This window comes from Cryptomeria japonica, chromosome 8 (assembly GCF_030272615.1).
Source record: "Cryptomeria japonica chromosome 8, Sugi_1.0, whole genome shotgun sequence".
Taxonomy (NCBI): domain Eukaryota; kingdom Viridiplantae; phylum Streptophyta; class Pinopsida; order Cupressales; family Cupressaceae; genus Cryptomeria; species Cryptomeria japonica.
Genome location: NC_081412.1, coordinates 702,628,919 through 702,654,088, shown reverse-complemented (window position 1 = coordinate 702,654,088; position 25,170 = coordinate 702,628,919). Strand labels below are relative to the sequence as shown.

Sequence of the window (25,170 nt, the reverse complement as noted above, 5' to 3'; positions counted from 1 at the left end):
CACCAGTCAAGTTAATGCATAAACAATGGATGTATAGCGATTTGAAGTTAAGCGCATATCATTCCAATTGACCGCACAAGGCACACTTACAATCAACAAGAGGCTAGTGGTATGGACTAAACGAATTCCGCACAAATGCATTCAACAAGTTCTCCATCCAATCTAATCAACATGAAAGTAAATTGAGAAGTAAAGATCATGCAAGTTGTTGAAGTAACAAATCAAATTCACCATAACTTCAATGAAATTAATTGTTCTTTACAACAAGGTTTGACAACAATCTTTGCCTTCTTTTAATCTAGCTTTTATTCTAATCTAGCTACCATCTTATCAGCTCTATTCACTATTCACTACTCTATTCACTATTTCTCTTGCTACTAACTATTAACCTTTACAAATGAGAGTTTTGAGCCTGTTAGAGTGCTCTCAATACAATTCAATGGGTCAAAGCAATTTGAGATCAATGGCCGAGATTTTACAATGAAAACCTTAATTAGGGTTTGTTACAACAAACTCAATTCTGACCAATGAAATAATTACATCATTTAGCATGACCAATGGATAATAAGGGTAGGTGCCTTGAAGTTTGTGCCATCATGTATGAGTCAAGTTCATTGCATCTAGACGTGGTGATGTGGAACTTTTATGATTGGCGAGTGGTAGTGTGTAATATCCCTTGGCTAATCTGACCCTGTTTCGCTTATTTGAACCCCAAGGAATATTGTCAAACACTTGGTATACAATGTTTGAAGCCGCTGTAGTGAATTCTTTATTTGTCTTCTTTGGGTTTGTAGGCTGCAAATGAAGTTATGGAAAGCTTCTAACAATGCAAAGTTGTTATAGAAATGATATACTAGCTGTTTTAGACCTTTACACACACATGTAATGACTGAAATTAACTAGTACAGCTAGTTGACATTAAGACAAACATTTGTCATGCATCCCAATGTATACCTATAGCCATTAGGCATTTAAGCAAACAATTGGCATGAAAGCTAAGTGGCTGATCAATGTTGAATGTTACCATGAATGTGGAATATGCAACTTATATCTCCATTAAACATATGCAACCTCCAAGTATTTCATGATATAATCATAATAGAAAATGATGCAATGAAGTAATGATTTTCTAATACAATGACCATAGATAGAAAACCTAGAATTTCAATGGCTGCCTTTATATATTGGTTTGATTCTCCTCATATGCAAATCCCTTGTCAAATATATATAGCTGTTCAACCTTTCTAAATCCCCTTCCATAGAACTCGAACTACTGTAGCGCACTGTTCACGACACTGTAGTCTCTTTCAATTTGCAAACAAACTCTGAAATAAACCCTCCAATCAGCTCAATATTGACTTCTGAATGAAGCCAACTCTCACAAGCATAATCAGATGATATTGCACACCCTTTATATGCTGTTACAATGAAGAAGCCATGCTCTCCAATGCCGACAAGCCTTGAATCTTGCAGAAACCCTTGGTATTCTACACTTCAATGCTCCAGAGAAACTTCAATCAAAAACTCCAATCAGATAATGAAGTTCGATTCCTTTTGCACACTTATATTTCCTCAAGAAGTTCGAACTTCTTCAAAAAGCTCTTAATTAACATTAAAATGTTATAATATTTCATTGGCATCAATAATGTAATTAAACCCTGGGTTATGTGCTCATAAATTATTAATAAACTTGGCCCCCTTATCATGATAAATAGACCCTCATTTAAGTGCTTTATAATATAAAGTCATTTTATAACTTAATAATATAATCTCCAAATAATTAATGTTTAATTGAGCCAATTAAACATTAATATCTCCATGAATACTTTGTATTTTCAAACGTCGTCTGAACTGGGAGCTAACATGAGGAGACTGCATATGACCATACCCCCTTTACTAAAAATAGCAGGGGTCCATCTCTAACATCCCAAGACTTACTAAAAATAGGAAGTAGAGCAAATGATGTCCGAATGATGCCAAACGAAGACCAAACTGAAGCACTCTGAACATTGGAGATGATACCAATCCTCAAAAGACCCTCTATCCAACACATTAGCCTACGAGGGTCAGGATAATAGGCCAATCCCACAAAATCCAAGTTTGCTAAAATGGGGACATTATAGTCCGCCCGTCCTGAAATTGCTTGTCCCCAAGCAATATCGATTGCAAAAAAGCTCCTCCACCTGGATCCCAAATGAAGACCTGTGTAATGTCCTTGGTATTACCAACCAACTCCTGTAATGCCCACACCAAGGGCACAACTAACAAGACCTGCCAAACTAAATCAACCTCAACAGCAGGTGTCACAAGAACATGAACATCAACTGGAAGCAACTCTGAAAACTAACAATGTTTGCTTCCCAAAACTACGCAAGATAAGTTGCCAAACATATCATCTAACACATGCGCAACTGAACTATGCATCTGAGACAAATCATGTAAATGAGAACCTGAAATGAGACTACCAACGATACACACCATGTACATGCAATGAAACCTACCAGGGAACATTAACCGGAACTCGGATGCACACAAAGGATCCCTCAACATACTCGCTAGTGTCCCACATAGTATACCTGGATTCCAAATCCAGGGTAGAAATCTACCATGTAAACCTCCCTCAGACTTTCGCTGCTCAACACTAATCGCCACTTCACCATGCGAGATGTGGTGAAGCCAACCCATGAGACCTATCCAAACTGCAACACTAACTCTGTCATCACCTGGATCCCAGTGCAATCTATACACACATCCATCTGTACTGTGAAGATAGGAGTACCTGGAAACATCTGCTACGCAACATCTCTCCACAACCTCTGCTAAACCCTCATGGATGTGATATCCAACTAAACCATCATGCCCATTGTCACCATAGTCTCTCTGAAGCCATGTATCCAAAGATAGCCTCTGTGTCATAGGAGTAACAATCTGAACCGGATACACATCAACATGATGGGAAACTGAACACTGCTCGAGCAAGTAGCCACCAACAATCAACTGAGTCGGGTACTTGCAATTGCTAGTTCCATCTACTGAAAATGGTAACTCTCCATCCCACAATGGATGGTATAATCCTGAAGCCAATCCACATCGATGCATCATCAAGTCCTCCACGTGTGGATCAAAAGAAAAGTGATGAGCACTCCTCACTGTGTAGTTGCGATAAAACGCTCCAACCTCGGTCAAGGGCTCATCTCTAACAATACTGGAATCATGAGATGGCTCCAATCTCTGACCCCGAACAGTTGATTGGGTAGGGGCTCTGGTAACCCTCTCTGCAAACCCAATCACAAAATCTCTATTAGGAAGCATTGTAGTTAGAGTATCAATAATTACTCCCACACCACGCCTGATGGCGAGAGAACCTCGGATGAGAGTATCCTTGGTAGCTCCAAATGGACCCTCTCGAAACTCAGGACTCTCAAGAAGGTACTCAACAAATGAATTTGTGCAATAAAAACAATATAAGGCCGAGTCAACCTTATCCACTAAGACTCCTAGCCTTTTGACCACCTATACCCCTGTAATGCAAAGGCTAATAGTTAAGGATTCTAACACTACCCTAGAAAGCAGAAAAAAAGTGGGGGTCCCATTTGTGATGGGGCGATGTGTGAATACCTCACAACAGGATGGATCCTTATCTATAAGTGGATGATTGAAACTCTTGACATACCTCACACAAGGCCATGTTTTCACTCTTCAACCTTCTACATTTTCCTTTAGCTTTTGCTCCTGTTCCTTCATAGTCAAGGAAGATCCTTCAAATTCATCTATCACCTGGGTCGTGGAAGCACACCCCAAATCAACCTCTCTGATCACATAATCATCTGACGTCATTTCATTTATGTCCTTATCCATTACAGGTTTTGCTATATGCAAAGTTCTAGATCCAGACTCATCTCTTGTGACCTTGGAAAACATCCGGGCAGCCTTCTTTTTTGTTGCTTTATACATTCTTTTTGGAAGTTCTTCCAACTCTTGTGCTGGATCCACTTCCTCTTTTGGTTGTTTTCTTAATCTGTCTCTCAGCCAATCTGGAGCAGTTGTTGATTGATCTTGAATTTCCATCTATGCTTACTCCTGTGAAGCTTCGTCCATTTCTCCAAGGATTGTTTCTATGAAATTGTATTGGTGTGGCTCTTTTGGATGAGAGGGAAGTTCTTGTTTTTGACCTCCTGGTTGAGTTGGCTTGCATGTAGTGTTGATGCTAAGAACATTTTTTGTAAGTGTGGTATCAGTAAAATAATCCTGTGGTGGATTTAGTGGATTTCCTTGTGTGAACATTTCCACCTCTCGCACACTGGAAGAACTGGCTGGGGATCAAGTTTCTTCCACCCTTGCTCTTTTTTGTTGTGGTTTTTCTTGGTGGACTTCTTACTGAACAGTTGGCTGGATTTTCGGTTGAACATTTGGCTGGGCTTCCTTCCTTTTTCTTGTCCTAGGCTTCTTTGAAACATTCTTTCCTTCACTAGGTCCAACTCCTTTCTGCTGGATTTCTCCTTCCTTAGCTTGGGTCTGTGATGATCCTTCTGTGGCCTCACTATGGGAATCCAAATTTCTCGTTAATTGGTAGCTCAGGTAGAAATTCCCTTCCTTAAATGTCCTAACATGTCGATCGATCCAATACCTGGTGAACTTCAGAACTGGTCTAGCCAAAATGTCTAGATCATCAACTTTAGGTTTTGACCAATCCGGAAGCTGGATAGGTTGATGCCTTACCTTTTCAAATTTTGGTTGCACTAGGTTTGGATCTTCTTTCACTTGATTCAGCACTTGCCTTATTTCACCAATTCTAATCATGTAAAGGAGTAGTTTGGAAAACATCTTTTTCCTGACCTCAAGATCATCCTTAGCATGAGCTCAAAAATCTTCTAGGTGAAGCTTGTGCACAAACTTCATTCCAGCTACCTTCCGGATTTTATTATATGGATCCTTGTAAGATCTGGATGTGTAGAATGTGTGGTAGAATACCAATTCCTCCACTGCCTTCTTAGCTGTTGCAAGGTTTGGGCACAATTACACATAATCACCTAGGACAATTGGGAATTCAACGGATAATTTTCTTTTCTTTTTCTGAATTTGGTCATATGCTATCAATTATCTGATATGTTCCAACAATACCAGTTTATCTGATGGATGTCTTGGCAATTTATGTGGCTGGGAGGAAAATCCCTGTGTCCTGATATAGGTAAACTTTGGAAACTGTAGGAACACGGTCTTGAACTTTTGCACCAGTGCCCTAGCTTCCAGTGACACTCATTTTGCATCAACCTGGTTAAATACATAGTGAAAGTGTCATTCACCAATTTGAATGAACTAGTGCTGGATAGGTGCAGTTGGGGGTAACATTCATGAATCTTCAATTGTGTCGGTCCACATCCCGTGGGCCCATTTCTTGGCAAGCCATCAAAGCCACCCATCCTTGCGAGTGAATAAATCACATATGAGCTCATGTAGAAGGATTGGGTCTTCTTTTCCTTAAGATTTTTCAACTGTTCGTGCACATAATGGCTAATCAATCTAGCCCAATCCACAAGTCCATTGGCATTCATGACTTCACCGATGAAGAAGAACATGCATGATTCAAAATTGATGATATGCGGACACCACACAATTCTGCTCAACATCATCAATAAGTCCACATATTCTTGCTTGAATTAAAAAATCGTGAGTTGCTTGGGCATCTTTGAAGTGTGAGGTCTTGGCCTCTGCATCTAATTCTTGTTGATCGTTTCAACACGTCTGTCTCGACCTGCATCATATATTGCCTTAGTTTTATCCTTAGTCTTGTAGGTCATTGAATGACCAATTGGAATTCGAAAGGTCTCCCGTATAGCTTCTAGAGTTAGGTTGGCAAGAAGCTTTCCTCCTGACATCAAAATTGCCCTTCTTTCTTAATTGTAGTGCTTCACGCATTCCAAGATTAATTCTGGACACTGGATAGGTGGAGAGAAACTAGCTGCCGCAACAATTCCACTTTTGACAATTCTAGTAGCACTTGGTGATGGAGCATGTCCAACTGTTCCAAACATTCTGATTTGGAAAGCAGCCAGCTAAAAGTTCCAAGATTCATGTCGCTGATCTCCTTCCACTTGGACACAATTTTGGACTCTGGAAGAAATCCCTTCATCTCGTTTTTAATTTGTCCCTGCCAGGAAATAGTTGTTGCCTTGCCTCCGCCATTCCTCTCGGAACAAAGCTTCTGAAAGGAATGAAAAATTCTTCGAGTCCTTGAATCTTGCCACCTCTCTCCAACTCCAACTTTCACACGTGAGAAATGAATTGAGTTCACTTGTTTAAATAGAATTCCTTCATTGAGTTGCTTGCTAAGTTGGCGAAAGACCAAAATTGGCAGTTGTTTTAATGTTGCGTCATACTTTCCTTTCCAACTTATCATGCAAATAGGTCACGCCATTATCCTTGAGTCATGCGTCATAACTTGGAATATTCTTTCTTTTGCATCGCCAACTCGCCATTCTTTCCATTTTGAATTTTGGAGGGATATTTGAAAGATTTACTTGAGATTTTTACTATCCATCCACTTGGCAAGAAATCTTTGGAGAGAAAATTTCATCTAGGAAGAATTGTCTTGAGATTTTGAAATTGCTTTGTTCCAGGGAAAGCTTTTTCAACAATTTTGCACATTTCATATTTTTTAGGAACTTTTTCAAATTAGGGTTTTTAAGGTCCAGGAGAGAAATTTCTCTCACGAATCCAAATCTATCATCATTTTGAAATTTGCATGATTTTTGATCCTTGAAAATGATTTTTCAAAATTTTTCCCCAAGGAATTTCTTTTCTTCGATTGATCCTTGACTCCAATTTTCCATGCCATGTAATTCATCCTTCATCCTTGGGTGTGGAATTCAACCTATGAAGGAATTCTCACTTGCTAACTTTCCTTGATCCCTTGAAATTGGCACCCATTACTGACCTTGGGCGCTGGAACACTACAGTGGAGGAATTCTTCTTTTGAACACTTTTTCCATGACCCCCTCTGTCTAGCACCCTAACTTGGACTTGGGCGCTATTTCACCATAGTTAAGGAATTTAGAGTGTCGGAAGAATTTCCATCACCTCCTCAATTTAGCGCCCATCTTGGCTCTTGGGCATTGTTTTACCTTCATGGAGGAATTTTTGTTTGCCAACCTTTTTCCATGATTCCCCTCATTTGGCACCTAACACCTAATTGGGGCGCTAATTTGGAATGATGGAGGAATTTATGATGCTTGTTGATTTTCCTTGGCACCCTACATCTAGCGCCTGTACCTGACCTTGGGTGCTATTTCACCATGGTGCATAAATTTTGAAATTTTAGACTTCTCCATGGCACCCCTTCTCCAACGCTCATACTTGACCTTAGGTGCTATGTCCACTGCGTGGAGGAATTTGACTTGCTTTCTGGTTTTCCATGGCACCTCCCATTTGGCGCCTAAATCCCGACTTGGGCACTGAGTCACCAAGGTCAAGGAAAATTGGGGTTGGAGGAATTTTCCTCCACCACCCCAATCTAGCACCCACCTTGCTTCTTGGGCACTAAAAGGACCATGCCAAGGAAAATTTGCCATGGAGGAAAATTCCTCCATAGCCTCATTTTGGCGCCTTCCCATCCTTAGCATGATTTCACTGGCCTAGGAATTCTTGCTTGGTTTCTCGTCTAGACTTAGCCATTTTTGCACACTTCCGGATCAGGATGCCATTTTGGATCAAGGTGATTTTTTCACTGGCAGACTTAGAAGATTTTCAATGCTTTCCACTTCTGGAACGGGAGTCCACACTGAGTCATTTTTCGATCAGTTAAGCCTACCTTTTCACAATTTCTGGATTTAGAAATGTTCAGGAATGCTCAGTCTTTAGTGTCAACAGCTGTGCTTGTGGTGAACCTGTCGAAAATTGGCTTACTATAAATAGTAAGTACTTCCAAAATATTAGGATTAGGACAAAACAAGACGCATAGACACTAATAGAAACTTACTAAAAATAGAAATTGCTAAAAATAGTAAGTTTGATTTTTGGCAAAATTAGACCAATCTGGGAGGCAGTGAAATCCTTAAAAAATAGGAACTTTCTAAAAATAGAAAGTTGCTCAGAATTCGCTCAAATTTCATTTGTAAGTTCCTTAAAGGGCCTTGATTCCAATGCGACGCTCAGTTTTTCCAAAACCCTAAAGGAAAGGTATCAAATTCAAGTTTGAAGGGCGAAACCCCAAAACAGACAGAACATGCTCCAGACTTAGCCAAATTTGCTCAAACAAGTTGCAGACTTGATCAAATCGACAACCAAACACTTGCAAACTTAGAGGACTGACAAGACTGCCGCGAAAAGACCCGACAAATAATAGCCAAAAGACCTAGAGGGCCTAAAACACTAGGGGGTCCCCATTTGGAATGGTTTGATGTTTGTTTAGGTCACAACAAGACCCACTCCCAAACACGGATGTGCAGAAAGAAGGCACACCAAGCCACCAAAAAGCTTCGCCACACAGCCATAGAGACACAAGAAGTAAACTCACATCCCCGAGCCAATACCACGAAACCAGCCCCGTATCGAACCTGCAGACAATTGAATGGAGAAATGGTGGCTAGGGTTTCCCCTAGCGCGCCTTGCACATCCTCCCACCACTACTCCTTTTTTCCCAATTCCATATTTTTCTTAATAATAAGACTTTCAACACATCAATTTTGCATCGCTACACACCTTAAGTATTGAAAAGCCATCATTGAAACAATAATTGGGAGCGACATTGAAAATTTGAGAATGCTCAAACCTCACATCCAAATTGAAACATTGAAAACAATATATGTTGAAGCTCATTTTTAGTTACTATATGGAACTACATTGAAAAGTAGGAGGGCTTTTGTCACTGAAACTTTGAAAATTCAGAGGTTGTTCTTGGGAACAAAAGAAGATGAACACATGTTTATTCTTGAAAAATGAGATTGTTTTAAAAAGCATGCATAGGCTTTTTGAAAACACTCTTATTTATGTCTTTATTTTGAATTTGAGGAAATAAATAGTTTTATGTTTCTTTTGAGAAATATTCCTGTGTTAAAAAGTATAATACATTGTTCCTTTAGATATATTTTTATTTATCTATTTAGATATAGTTTTTTACAATTTTTTTCAATCTCTATTTAGTAGTTAACTGTTTTTAGTTTAGAAAATTTATTCACACATATTCTTAATCCTTCAATATCCTCTCTTCTTTAATTTTTAGGTTCTCTTACTATTCTTTGTATTCTTTATATTTATCTTCTATTTGTGAAATATATTTTGTTTTGATAAATATACAATATTCTTTTGATTTGTTTCTTTATTGGAATATATTATCCTTCATATCTATTATTTAATTTGACTATTTAAGTTATATATATTCTTATTTCTTATTTCTTATAATTTCCTCTTTTATCTTAATTTTTAGGTTTCTTATTACTCTTTTTGCTGTATATATTTATCTACCTTTTGATATATTTATATATATAGTATTTAGATAAATATATAATATATTATTTAGATAAATATATATATTTGAATATATTATCCTTTTATCTATTTACCATTAAATTGGTCGTGTTACTTACAATTTTTATTAGTTATTTGTTTTCATTCGATTTGATCTTTATTTAATTTTTATCAGTTATAGGTATTTCTATATTTGTTTTGATTTCTGTTAGATTGTTAGATTTTTCACAAGTTTGTTTTTAATTTTATTTTTATTTTTTTGAAACTATGCTTGGTAAACTTTTTAACGTGATTGGTGATGCTGGCACGACACGCCCTTCGGCTCCACGTGAAGCGTTTTTCACCCGAAGCTATGAACTGGTGAGGCCACAAATAGGGGACCTCAAGCCTGATAGCACAATGGCCCAACAAAAGCACAAGGCATGCAAGCACAGTGGCTCGACAGGGGATTTGAACCTTGGTAGCCGCTTCACCAAGGAAGTGTTTTAACCACAACACTACATGTTTGAAGACTTAAGTTTGTTTTTATTAGAATAATATTATTATATCTTATTTAATGGTTAATAATGTATTTTACATGTGATATTAGTTCAATTAGTTTGTTTCTCACAATGTTTTTTAACTGCCATGGGTTCCTTTTTATTTCTGTGTTGGGATTTCCGTGTGGCGGTTTTGTGCGAGGCTTGTCCCCGATTTTCTGTGTGCAGCAAATAGCAGTTAGGGCACGATTTTTGTGCTCTTTGGTTACTTGCGGGTAGGGCAAGATTTTTGCCGTTAATTGCACTCTCGACCTAGGGTTGTTTTTGTAGCTATGGTTTTTCAAAAACCCTTTGTTATAATTAGTTGTTTTTTAATTTCGTGGATCAAATCTTTCTGGGTTTTTTAGGAATTTTTGGGTCTTCATTAAAATTTTTCTGGGCTTTCAAAATTTGTACATTGGGATTTGTGCAAGCCATTTTCTGCCTTAGATTTTGTTAATGTTTGTAGCTTCAGTCGAATGATCATTTAGAATACATATAATATATGTTGATTAATAATAATATATTATTATGTTATATTATTATATTATTATTAATCATATAAAATTTAATATTCAATATTAATCTATTATATTATTCGAAGTTAATAATTGATTGATGAAACATTATAATATTGATTAAATTATTATAATTAAAGGAGAGACATCTTCGTTCAAGGACATGCCTCTCCAAAGGAATATATATAGTATAAAGTTATTCAATTTGAGAACACATAGAATTCCAAGAATGCAAGTATCAGATTGAATCAGATATATACATTAAAATACATCCAATAAAACCTGGGAAAATCAACATGGTATCAGAGCTCAGGCCTGTGAAGTTTAATTTGGAGGTTGGAGAGGGTTGGAGAATTCAGTTTTTTTTAGAATTTTCTGTCTGAAATATGCCATTGTACGACCCTTGGTTGGCCTCAAAATGAGGACTATGATATATGGATGGAAAGATCTGTGTTTCTAGTTTTCAAATATGTTTATCTCATCAAATTTGATTCAGTTTTGTGCAAGATATGATGACTTTGGTGCAGGTCACTTGAAACCCTACCTAGAGTTAGCAGTTTTGGGAAAAATGTCATAACTTTTGTTTTAACCGTTGGATCTGGCTATAACTTGGAGGAAATGTTTGTAGTTAGATTTTCTAACATCTCACTGAAGAGATTGGATAAATTTGGTAAATTGCAAAAGTTATTAACGACTGTGTGTGGCAGATCATAATGAAAGTGTTGATCAAAATTATGAAAATGTTCTACATCATTCAAAGGGAATTATGATGAGAGATGATTCATGCGTGATATTTCTTATATGGGCTCACCTTATGAAAGGAAATGTTTTAAACTTAAGATAAGTATTCCATGTTTTATCAAGGCACATGAATTATTGAGTTTGTAATTTATGCTATAATATTGGCTAGTAAAATCTTGTATGCTTCTATCATTGGTATTTCTGTTCGAGATAATTTAGTTTATGAGCTATTTGTAATCTCTCTCTGACATACCTTCAGGACGAAAGCACAATAAAATTGAATTAAAGGGAGAAATAAATTGATGCTTATAAACGAATTGATGATTGAGACCAGATGCAAAGGGAGTTTGACATTTCAAAAGAGGACAAGAGGTTGATACAAGAACTTGAGCTTCAGAGGGAGCAGATGGTTTAGTCAACTTGTGACAATTTCGATCATAGTGATTGAGAGGGATTTTCACTATTGAAGGTGAAACACTTATGAGGTAAAACTTGATTCAATTGATTATTATACTAATGAGATCATTTAATGCCTTATGGGCCCTGTGTAAATCATAAGGAAGTGACGACTTCCAAATGATTTCTACTTGTATTTTTGAGGTTATTGGAAGGTGACGATCTTACAATAACTTGAGCTTGTGGATAGAATCGCCGACAGAGGCAATCCACATGAGAGCTCGTGGATAGAATCGCCGACTAAGGCAATCCATGTGAGAGCTCATGGATAGAATCGCCGACTGAGGCAATCCACATAAGAGCTTGTGAATAGAATCACCGACTGAGGCAATCCACGTGAGAGCTCATGGATAGAATCGCCGCCTGAGGCAATCCACATAAGAGCTTGTAGATAGAATCGCTGACTGAGGCAATCTACGTGAGAGCTCATGGATAGAATCGCCGACTGAGGCAATCCACATAAGAGCTGGTGGATAGAATCGCCGATTGAGGCAATCCACGTGAGAGCTCATGGATAGAATCGCCGACAGAGGCAATCCACGTAAGAGCTTGTGGATAGAATCGTCGACTAAGGCAATCCATGTGAGAGCTCATGGATAGAATCGCCGACTGAGGCAATCCACATAAGAGCTTGTGAATAGAATCACCGACTAAGGCAATCCACATAAGAGCTTGTGAATAGAATCACCAACTGAGGCAATCCACGTGAGAGCTCATGGATAGAATCGCCGCCTGAGGCAATCCACATAAGAGCTTGTAGATAGAATCGCTGACTGAGGCAATCTACGTGAGAGCTCATGGATAGAATCGCCGACTGAGGCAATCCACATAAGAGCTAGTGGATAGAATCGCCGATTGAGGCAATCCACGTGAGAGCTCATGGATAGAATCGCCGACTGAGGCAATCCACGTAAGTGCTTGTGGATAGAATCGCCGACTGAGGCAATCCACGTGAGAGCTCATGGATAGAATCACCGATTGAGGCAATCCACACAAGAGCTTATGGATAGAATCGCCGACAGAGGCACTCCACGCAAGAGCTTGTGAATAGAATCGCCGACGGAGGCAAATTCACACCTTGAGACTATGGTCCCCTGTGATGAGCATCATATGGTTGATGCAAATACTCCCAATATCATGAGATGATATTTTTGAGTTATGGTGAATATCATGTGCCTTGATATTCTTGTTTATACCATACGTCTTGATATCATAGTGAGATAATATTTTCTCTATTCCATAATTAATCTAGATTTAATGCATTTGCATTGATTTTATCTTCCCTAGCTAAGAGGGAGTGTTAATTATGTTTTGTGTAACTATGGTGAGGGCCATAAGTGTTGACATGGGAGATCACTACACATTCTGTCTGATCATCCTCCCTAGCTAAGAGGGAGTGTTAATGTTTGTAGCTTTAGTCGAATGATCATTTAGAATACATATAATATATGTTGATTAATAATAATATATTATTATGTTATATTATTATATTATTATTAATCATATAAAATTTAATATTCAATATTAATCTATTATATTATTCTAAATTAATAATTGATTGATGAAACATTATAATATTGATTAAATTATTATAATTAAAGGAGAGACATCTTCGTTCAAGGACATGCCTCTCCAAAGGAATATATATAGTATAATGTTATTCAATTTGAGAACACATAGAATTCCAAGAATGCAAGTATCAGATTGTATCAGATATATACATTAAAATACATCCAATAAAACCTGGGAAAATAGATGGAGTTTGATGATCAACTGCCTCAAGTGCTATCAGGCAAGATAGTTGTAGAGATCCAGACTCATCTGAAGGATCTTCATGAAACATCAGACAAGAGTTTTTGCGTTCTTTTTGAAGAACTAGTTCTCCATCACGATGGATGAGAGAATGTCCTTACAAGAGCACCTGACAAAGATTAAGGACATTCGTGATCAGCTAGAGGTGATTGGATGGAAGATGGAGGAAGAAGACATGATAGTCATCATTTTGAAAAGTCTACCAAAGTCTTATGAGCAGTTTATCTAAATGCTCAACGTTACCTCGACTAATGTTGACTTGAAGTTTCAAGTTTCTAGAGCTGTGCAACAAACTTCTGTAGTAGTATCGGTGGAAACAACAATTCTGCTCCGTCATCAGAAGGCTCAAAGAAGTAGAACATTCAGTGCAACTATTGCCACAAATATGGTCACATGAAGAAGGATTGTCGGTCACGCTTGGCTTTTGAACAAAAGTAGGGAGGTTCTCAGCCAAAAGTGAATGTTGCTGAGTACACTGAGTAGAAGGAATCTACCTTGTATGCCTTTATGGCTAAAAGACTTGCAAATCATTTGAAGTCCTTTGCTTGGTACATTGATTGAGGTGCTTCGCAACACTTCGCCATCGATGTGACTGGTTCCTAGAATATCAACCTTTCACCGATTATATGATCTTTGGATGAGGGGAAGAGTATACTTTTGTCGGTAAGGGCAATTTGCAGATTCAGTTTGGTGGGAGGAATTTAATTTTCCTCAATGTATTCTACGTTCCCAGCATGGAACCGAACCTTCTCTCTGTCAGTCAAATTATGAAACTCTCCTCGATTTGATGTGGTATTCAGTTTGCACAAATGTTTCGTTGTTGAAAGGGAGACTCGCATTACAGTTGTTGTGGGTATTGAGGATCATGGTCTTTATAGACTTGTGGATACTGGTGATTCTCAAGAGCACGCCTTGGCAGCCAAAAGTTCTTCAATCAGAAATCTCTAGCATCAACAGTATGGGCTCTTGAACATACACTATCTCTCTCAGCTTGTTCGAGAGGATCTAGTTCATGGCTTACCTGAGATTTAGACTCAGAATCAGGGAGTTTGTGGAGCTTGTAGGCTGGAAAGCAGCATCAAACTCAATTCACGGATGGTGATTCTTGGCGAACTTCTAAGGTATTGCAATTGGTTCGTGTTGACATTTGTGGTCCGTTGAATACTCCTTTAGTGACTGGGTCCAGGTATTTCATGTTATTTGTTGATGATTTTAGTCTCAAAATGTGGGTGTTTTTTCTTAAACAAAAATTAGTGGTGTTTGTTATGTTCCAGAAGTTTAAGGCCAAGTAGAAAGAGTCTGGTAACCAAATTATAACTTTTAGGTCAGATCAGAGAAACGAGAATCACCCAAAATCGCCGAGTTTGGGCGATTCCCGTGTCGAGTGAGGGTTGCCAAGTCTACTAGGCTCAGACTCGGACTCGAATGAGTTTGGCCCCCAAAATCTCCCAAAATCACCATCTTCCAAACTCGCCTAAAATCGCTGAGTTTGAGAGTCAGGACTCGCCAAACTCGGCCGACGTAAGGCAACTTAAAGACAAAAAAAAAACGTTTTAAAATATTTTTAACTAATTTTTTTTTGTTTATATTTTGCTTTGCCCCTTAAAGTGAACTTAATTTCATTCATTTGGCAAAATAGGAGGAGAAAAGTGAGTTGTGAGGAGAAACAATAGAAAAATAACCCCCGTCATAAAATTAGGGGGGAAACTGCACCGATAAAAGTAGGGAAATTTTAACCTCCAAGTCTGATTAGGCTCCATATAACAACATATACTTTCATTTGGTGCATCAAGAGTTGGAAAGGAAGAGTTTGCATCTCATTTGATCATATGATGACATGGATTTTTTATTCCATGAGTTTTGTAATATTGTATACATTTGACAATATTTATATATCTATGTTTGTTATTTCCTTCAGCTACAATTTGCGTTTATGCTTATATGATTGATGTATACTTGTGTATGTAATCAAGTTAGCTTCTATTTGATGATGTTATTGTGTCTTTAAGGTGTATTTAATAAAGGGTGCATGAAACAAGTTTTAAATCCTTAAAAATCTCTAAATTTCTTGAGTTTTTCACTTTGCCGAGTCCAACCAAGTTTGCGCCGAGTTTCGACTCCGAGTCTTGAGTCTCGAGACGAGTAGGCCTTGCCGAGTTGGGTGCGAGTCCCAAGTCTCGTTTCTTTGGGCCAGATAATGAGGGGGAATTTTGTTCTTCTGATTTCTCCGACTTTTGTGCACTTCACGGCATCAAACGCCAGCTTAGCACACCTTACACCCCTCAGCAAAACGGTTTTGCTAAGTGGAGAAACCGTAGAATAACTAAGATGGCTCATTCTATGATGGAGCATCGGAATGTTCCAAAGAAGTATTGGGCAGAAGCAGTTTACACTGTTGTCTATCTTCTAAACGAGTCTCTCACAATGTCTGTTAAGAAGAAGACTCCAGAGGAAGCATGGTTCGGCAGGAAGCCCAAAATCAGTAACTTAAAAGTCTTTGGCTCTTTTGCATATGTCTAGATCCCAGATGCCAAGCACACAAAGATGGATTCCAAGAGTCAAAAACTCATTTTCACCGAGTACAGTGATAACCACAAATCTTACTGGCTAATTGATGTAGACACTGATCGTCTCATATTTAGTCGAGATGTTTTTGATGAAGAACGAGGGCCTTTTTAGCTCTCTTCTCCTGTTTTAAGCCCTGAGGATTAGCCTCTAAAGGCTAGCGATTTGGGTGTTCGTCTTCCATTAGGTTTACCTGATGGGAGGGATACAATTGTTCTAGGCTCTGCACCCGTCACTTCTCCTGCAGGTTCTCCCAGATAGGTAGTTGCACCACTCGACTTTACTCAGGAGAATCTTGAGCAACATCTTGATGACTTTGTTATTGCCATTCTTGGTGATGTCGATCCACCTGTTTTAGATGTTGGTACTTCTAGTCTCTGGCCTAAGTGGTGGGCCAAGACCATTGGTGATCTTCATGATGATGAGGTCATTGAGGGTAGACGAGTCATTGAGGGTAGATCGTCTAGAAACAAGAGCAAACGACATCATACAATTAATTTTTCTCTCATGGCCAACATTGATAGCATTTATGAGCCTCAAACATATGCAGAGGCTACAAGTATAGCTGAGTGGGAACAGGCTATGGAAGCTGAACATCATAGTCTTCTCAAGAACAACACTTGGGTTCTCTTTGATCTTCCACCTGGGAAGAAGCCCATTAGCTACAAATGGGTGCATAGAATTAAGGCTGATGGAACCCTTGATAAGTACAAGGCATGGTTTGTTGCTGGGGGGTTCACACAGAGAGAAGGCATTGACTATGAGGTGGCTTTTGCTCCTACAACCAAAATGAGTACAATTCGGCTCATCCTTGTGTTGTCTGCCCAATTTGGTTGGAAAGTCCATCAAATGGATGTCAAGAGTGCATTTCTCAATGGTGAGTTGCATGAAGAGGTCTACATGATGTAACCTCTAGGATTCAAGGTTGCCGGTAAAGAACACTAGGTATGTAGACTGGTGAAAGCACTCTATGGCCTTAAACAGGCTCCTCAGGCTTGGTACATGAAAATTGATAAGTACCTCAGTGATCAAGGCTTTCAAAGGAGTTCTTCCGATTCCAATCTATATGTCAAAACTACTTTTGATGATTTGATTATCACTAGTAGTTCAACACTTTTGATTGAGTAGATCAAACAGAGTTTGTGCCACTCCTTTGACATGACAGACTTGGGACTTCTGCATTACTGCTTAGGTGTTGAGGTTTGGCAGACTGATGGTAGTATCTTCATCTCTTAGTTGAAGTAGCCAGGAGTTTGCTTGATGAGTTTTGGATGCAAGATTGCAAACCTACCTCTACACCTATGGAGAAAGGACTGAAGTTGTTAGCCAAATCAGATTCACTCGTGGTGGATGAATCCTTGTTCTGGCAACTAGTGGGCAGTCTCATCTATCTCACCGCCACTAGACCCGACCTGAGTTATCCTGTGAGTTACCTCTCTCGCTTTATGATAGCCCCTACCTCTGAACACTGATTTGCAACGAAGTGTGTGTTGAGATATGTGAAGGGCACTTCTGACTTTGGCATTCTGTATGGCAGAAGCAAATATCCTAGACTCATTGGTTATACAGACTTGGATTGGGCACGTTTTGTTGATGACAGGAAGTCTACATCTGGGTATGTCTTCAGTCTGGGAACCGATGTAGTTACATTGACCAACAAGAAGCAGCACGTGGTAGCTCTTTCCTCGACTGAAGCAGAGTATTGGGGAACTATTAAAGTAGCTTGTGAGGCAATTTGGCTTCGAATGATGCTTTCATACATGCAAATGTCTCACGTAGGTCCTTCACCCCTCTACTGTGACAATCAAGGGGTGCTCAAACTGGCCAAAAATCCGGTCTTCCATGAAAGAACAAAGCTTGTTGAGCTTCATTGTCATTTCATCAGGCATCTTGTTGAAGGTTGATCAGTTTAGTTGCAATATGTTCCAATTGAGGATCAAATTGCAGACATCCTCACCAAGTCCTTGAGCTCGGACAAGTTTGTAAATTTAGGGGGTAACTTCTTGTTGACAAATTGACTATTAAGGGAGGGTATTAGAATAATATTATTATATCTTATTTAATGGACAATAATGTATTTTACATGTAATATTAGTTCAATTAGTCTGTTTGTATTTTTGATGATTGTTTCGTTTAGGAAACATCGTGCTTGTAATTGCTATATGAACTCTCGTTCATTTGTAAATAATTCAATGCAATTACCATTAATTTCAGTTTTTCAGTAGTGTTATAGATTTAGATTTTCATACTTATACAAATATTGTATAGGTTTATCTTTTTGCATCCTTTTAAATCTTTTATTTTGCTAGTCCATTTATATTATAATCTTATAATTCATTTGTAGGCATTTTATATTTTTCCTTGTTCTTATATTTTATTTTATATTTCAGCTTTTTTTTCTTTTTCTTTTCTTTTTATTTGTAAGTATATTAATTATTCTTAGATAATTTATTGACATATTTATATTTTCAATTTCGTAGCTTTTAATTTTCTAGTTAATTTTTAAATAAGCATTTTTTATTTTTTGCTCAACTCCTTGTTCCTCATTCAAACTCTCCTTTCTTCTCCTCCCATCTGTCTTTTCAATCAGTTTGGGTCCGCAACTGACCTATTTTCCATCTCTTTAAGCTCTTTAACATTCTCTAACATCTTGAAGATGGATCATAGAGTGTGATCTTAAATGTTGATGCTCGCTAATCTTACACAATCAAATTCAGAAACAATAGCATTAGTCTCATGGTGTAACGCCCTCCAAGAAACCCTAAAGAACTAAGCCGACTAACAACCTAACTAGACATCTTAGAGATAATTTTTTCTTTTTAAAAAGAGATACAACATTGCATTAATCTTAAGGAACTTCATACATCTAAATATAACATGATTACACAACATTAATGCACAAGCCGAAATAAACTCATAACATCTAACTTGTGTCCTCTGAGGTTCCCTAACACCATTACTGATAATGCAACAATAATATAGATACATCGGATATCCCCTACATAGACTAATGATTTATCATTAAACATAGCATAAGAAAGTACTTATCTAAACCATAGTAAGATAACCATGAGATGTAGCACAATTAGCACTTCTAAGATATTACATTCTTTTAAAACACCAATACTAAATGTTCCTATTCTATCAAATCTTGCAAACATAATGAATTCATCCATTCCTAAAATATAGTTGATACCAACACCGCATAGATTAACCATATGATAACATCATAACATTAAATCTTATATTCTATGCATAATTTACATTACAGTTTTATACCAATCTTTTCAATAAGAGTATTAGGGCACATTACTAACATAAATGGTATCAAATTACAAAGTACATAGATGAATCTTATGTATATCAAAGAATACAATTGCATCTTAAATCCATAGCATTGGAAACTGAAGAGAAGATGAACCATTCACCATGCTCACGAACAAACCACCAGATATCCCAATGGAAGAAGGCATCAATCACCCGACCATGTGGAACCAAAAAGGTCCACCCCCTGTGCTTCAGAGAATGGCATAAGGCCGCACACACATCACTTGACCCAGATTGACACCTAAACATCCAAGGAATACAAACATTCACAAGACAGATCATACTAAAAGACTGAAAAACCAAAGACACAGGCTCAACCATAAAGCACAAACTTACTAGAGGCTTCTACAACTCCACATAGGATAGGGTACTAGACAACAACTAGGGAAGAGTGTCATCACATGACATCAACATGAGTTTCCTTGGGATTCGACCCTCTCCAAACTCCAGACCCAACACCCATTTGATTGCACATGTGGAACCGAACAATCCTTCCATGGAGGCAAGGAAGTTTGATGCGCCATACAGGCCTTCCCATTCCCATTCTCATCCTGAGCCTAAACAAGCACTCCAAGCCATGAGTGAGGCATCGACAATTATCTTATTGATGTGTGTTCAACCCACCCTCAATTCATTTAATTTAATGCTATCACTTGATTAATCTAACTCTCAATGAGATTCCCTGGCAGTCACTTTAGGGCCCTGACACCCATTGAGAGGAAACTTCCAATGAGATTCCTTGGCAGCCACTTAGGCCCTGACACCCACTTGGAAGCCATGCCCCCTAACTTGCACCTAGATACCACTAACCTATGGGTACAACAAGAGAATCACAACAACATCATAACATCCATTGTACACATAATGAATCATCACAACCACATCTCATAAGTAAAGATCACATAAATCGAATTAGGACTTCCATATGATCCCAATCAACAAAAGGGATAAATCTTGAATCGATAACACATACATATTATTAAATTTCCACAATACATGCTAATGAATTTGGTTATTCTGGTCATCAACGTTTCGGATCACACTCTGTGATCCATCATCAGGATGCTAAGAGAATATCTTGGCATTCTCTTAGCATCCTGATGATGAATCACAGAGTGTGATCCGAAACGTTGATGATAAAAAAGTAACACAATCAAATCCAAAATAACCATATTTAACACATACATAGCCTTTGATTCATTATAATCATCGAGCGTGGTTTCGGCCTATGATCACCAATCCAAATCCAAATATCCATACATAAACCTGAACCATTACATCTTTTTTGATCCACAAAACTTTACTTAATCCAATTGCTCTCAAAGCATCATCAAGAATGCAGATGCAATAGACTATAATGAACAAACACATGCAAATGGAAGGAAAACACATAAATCCATCACAAACTATCATACATGCTCTGGAAAAGTATAAAAGAGAGTTACAAACCCAAAACCAAGCCTTTGGTCCGACCTGGACTGACTTGGACCCTCAAAACTGATTTGGAGGGCAAAACTATGACACTGTGCATTTACAACATCTTTTAGCGCTTTTGCAACTTCTTTTAGTGCTTTTGTGATAGAAGCAAGACAAAGACCTAGGGCTGACTTTGGGCTCAAAACTTGACATCTAGATGACCAAAAATGCAAAATCTAACACAAACCCATTTGTGGTGGGTGAGTTTCATACTTAAAAATGAATTAGATCACACCCATGACGAGAAACAAGACTTCAAGACTACAACATCAAAAACAATGTCTTAAAAGGGTAGAATGGAAGCACCCAGGATGTCCAATTTACATAATATCAAAACATGAAACCAAATCATTTCCAGAACTTTTAAAATATCATACAAACACAAAATAAACACTTTTTTCATTTCTAAAAATTAGAAGTGCATAAAACAAGGGAAAATCAAGAAAACTCCAACTTGGAAAAAGAAGAATAGGACTACGAAGACGAAGATACACAATCTCCACATGTACATCAAATTAACACGAACCAGAAAGCCTCCAAAATTGAAATTCCAAACGCAATCCAAGTCTTCAGAAACAAATCCATGAAACCCCCTTACAATCTTCACGAAATCCCTTCTCAAATTCTCATCAAAATTCACTCCATATAAATGCAGATCGAAACCCTTCTCCACTATCCAAATTTTCAAAAACAACATTCACAAAAACCACCACAATAATCCCCAAAACCACTCTTCGTACCTTCCCCTTCACACTCGAATCCAAAAACATCATTTTCCTCTTGCCCAAAATAGCAACCCCAAGTTTGAACAAGAAACCACTCCAAAACAACAAACAAAATGAAATTGTAATTAAAATCCATTACCAAATAATATCTCCCACAATAAATATAAAATATAATAAATCATTTCCGCATAATATAAATGCTAATAATAATAAAAATATTATAATATGAGACCCACTTATTAAATCTGACATAATTAATCATTTACAATTAGGACTATATATTATAACTTATTTGCTATTACCACAACCATATAACATCAAACCATCAATAAAATTAAATAAAATACAACATTCATAAAACCACACAAAACCTAACAAGACGACTCTAGCCAAGAACACTGGAACCCACTTAGGACACTGACTAGGGTTAAGATGTAGTAGGGCCTTAGTGTCAACTCCAATCAACTGCCATTGGGATTAAAGGCACGCTCAGATCCGTGAGACTAGGTGGAGTCGATGCCTAGTACCTGCATCTTGCATAACACCAAATTCTATACTCTATATATATTTAACCATAAAATACACAAGCAGGTGAAAGAGAATCGTAACATCACACCCCGCTCATATATGAGTGATGTAACATTGTCCCTTTCACATCCACAATAGTAAGACACCATAGCAAAGACATAACATAATAAATGATATCAACATCATTTGTATCTAATGTAGACACTGAATTAGGGTTAGTTCATGATAAATCATCATAGCAATAAATATAAACCATATCTACTAAATAATGGGTAAACACAAGTAACCAAACACAAACCCTAACGTCATCATAGTAATCACAATGAATCCACTAATATCAAAGAGGATATCAATATAAAGAGCCAAACAAGAAGCAAACAACATCAGAAGTATATAAAGAGTCCAACAGTAACAAACATAACCCATCATAAAGGAGGAATCATGGAAAGGCACTGCACATGGATTGTAAAAAATTGATTATACAAATCTGTAAATTATATTTTAAAATGTACATTATTCAAGGGAAGAATACTATTATTGCACCTCACAAGATAGAATTCTAAGTTTTCCTTTATCTTTGAGGACGGTGAAATGCCAGTCACAGCTCTCTTTCCATGCTTAGGATTAAAAATGCATTGCAAAAGCTGAATATACTGGATATCATTGTTGCAGGCTAACATTATAAGGCCTTAAAAGGATAAACAGGAAGTTAAATTCGCCACCATAAATGACAATCCAAGAGAAAATCTTATCATTGAACAGAATAAGGCACTGTTCTAAGCTTGCCTTTGTCTATCCGCAAGAATAATCTGGGAATGACATTGATAAGTTGAATGCAAAGGTTCTTATAATAAATGACACTGAATAATCAATTGGGCTAAGAGACTGGTAGTGCCAGTCAAATTATAGATCTGGCATGCAGATGTAGATTTTTAGTATGTTGCTTGGAGGGTTTGGACGGCAAATAACTTTAAAGATTCTGTTGAACATTTTATTTCACTTGATTTGAGCTATTGCCTTAGTTTTTGGTATTTCTTATCTAACAATATTTTGAATTAGTTCCCCATCAATTTACATTGTTGAATGATAAAAATAGTGCAAATACATTTTTCCAGTTAGTTTCTGGGGATGATGACTTGCCTGAGAAAGAGGATCTTGGAGAGAGGAGGAGACGACATGAAACACTTTCGTATGGGAAGTCACCATCCCCTGACGATGTTTCTAAGAAAACAGAAAATGATGATCTTGAGGGATCTGAAGATGAGTTTTATCGGGAGGTAAAACAACAGAGGGCTGCAAAGCTTGCGGCCAAAGAGGAGACATATTCAAGGTATATTCTTGAATTTTGACAATGCTAAATGAACAAATCAATCACCTTTGGAACACTTATTTTTTCGTCAGAGTTGTAATTATATTTATATGTTACTTTTGCAGGAAACCCACAATTGTGGCTCCTGAAGAGGAACTAGATGGAAAACGGCACATTACATATCAGGTATGTGGTATTTGAATATTCTATATCTAAGAATAACTTGTCATTACACTATTTAATGGGCGATGTTGCTTGCATTCAGATGGAGAAGAACAAAGGGTTAACTCCACATCGTAAGAAGCTTACAAAGAATCCAAGGAAAAAATACAAGGTTTGTAAATTTGGGATCTTGCTTAGCCATCCTCGACAGTTCATAAATTTATTTACGAAAAATAGACAATTTCTTCTTCTGCTATTTGTTTTGGATGCATTCTGCTAACATGAATGATTAATTATGGTATTGTATCTTGTATGCTAGCTCATTTAGAGTTCTCTTGATATTAAATACAATACAAATTGTTAAATTTGTTGATTGTATTTCTGTAGTTGAAGCATGAAAAAGCAGTTATTCGTCGCAAGGGACAAGTTCGTGATATTAGAAAGCCTCAGGGACCATATGGAGGTGAAACTACCGGTATTAGAACTGGACTCAGCCGAAGTGTTAGGTTTAAAAACTGATAATCAGAAATTAATCCTGACAGTTACAAAGAGCAGGTAATTGGAAGCCTACTGAGAAATTTTTGTTACACAATTTCAGTAGGATATTTTTTCTCTCCTGTTTAAGAGTAGTTTTAATTATAGCTAATTTATGTGTAGTAGAGAGGAGGAATTTAGGTCGTATATTTTGTCTGACTGATTTATCATTTTATTGTATTTGATTATTAAGTAATCATCAAGGCAACATGCCTATCTTGTAATCTATCTAATAAACTTTAAGCTACTCAAGTTTGCAAAAGTAGCCTGGTGTTCCTGATACAATTGGTTTGGATCAAATTTGTACTGGTGGGCTTCAAGTCATCAACGCAACTACCTTAATAGTTCTGTTGTTTATTTCTCAATGATTCTCCCATCTCCATAGTCTTTTGTATTATCTATGCCTGTATATAGATGCATCTATCCCACATTTTAAAACAATAAGACACAGATCTAAGTTGTAGATCTAAATTTAACTTGGATGCTTGACATCCTTTTTAAAGATGCTCTATGCCACCTTAGTCTTGTCCATTTCTGTCTTCTAGACCCTGAATTCTAAAATTTAACAAAATTTAATTTTCATGTCAGTGGAAATTTTATGTAGGGGATTTCATCTGTCATAGTATCTGCCATATTATTATCTAGTTCTGATGGGTATCATGGAGCTGCTGCTTGTCAGACATTAAGATTATCGATAGAGGAATGTGCTATACTAAAATATGTGTATCCTAAGATGCCTATACAATGAAAAATTTGACACGTCATGCTTCCCTCCAATGGTAGTTCCTGGTATGGTCGTCTATTCTTTTGTGTTGTATCCATTTTATACATAAAAAATATGGACGTATTGACCCCCAAAAGTTGGTAAGCTTAGGAGGGATTCTGATGCTCTCAACTTTTCACTTCGTGCGAATGCTAGGTCACAGTCCTCTCATTGCAAAGAGCTAAATAGAGATCTTGTTAAATACTGCAGCAGTGGTACTGAAGTAAGGTCCACGGATGGTTTTAGAGCTCTTTGGAGGTCTTTTATTCAAGCT

The 25,170-nt window shown here is 37.4% G+C and overlaps 1 protein-coding gene across 6 annotated transcripts in view; it reads left to right on the top strand.

Annotated features, from left to right (window-relative positions):
* LOC131064720 (protein THALLO) overlaps positions 1–25,170 on the top strand; it is a 64,854-nt gene that overhangs the window by 37,277 nt on the left and 2,407 nt on the right. For 3 of the 6 annotated variants that reach the window (XM_057998967.2, XM_057998968.2, XM_057998966.2), the window contains exons 15-18: positions 23,244–23,458; positions 23,563–23,623; positions 23,703–23,771; positions 23,987–24,154. In XM_057998967.2, coding sequence (XP_057854950.2) covers positions 23,244–23,458; positions 23,563–23,623; positions 23,703–23,771; positions 23,987–24,118 — 477 coding nt within the window. In that variant the 3' untranslated portion in view covers positions 24,119–24,154. Of the gene's footprint in view, positions 1–23,243; positions 23,459–23,562; positions 23,624–23,702; positions 23,772–23,986; positions 24,499–25,170 lie in introns of those variants that run through there. The other 3 variants (XM_057998965.2, XM_057998969.2, XM_059209598.1) reach the window with 1 other exon arrangement.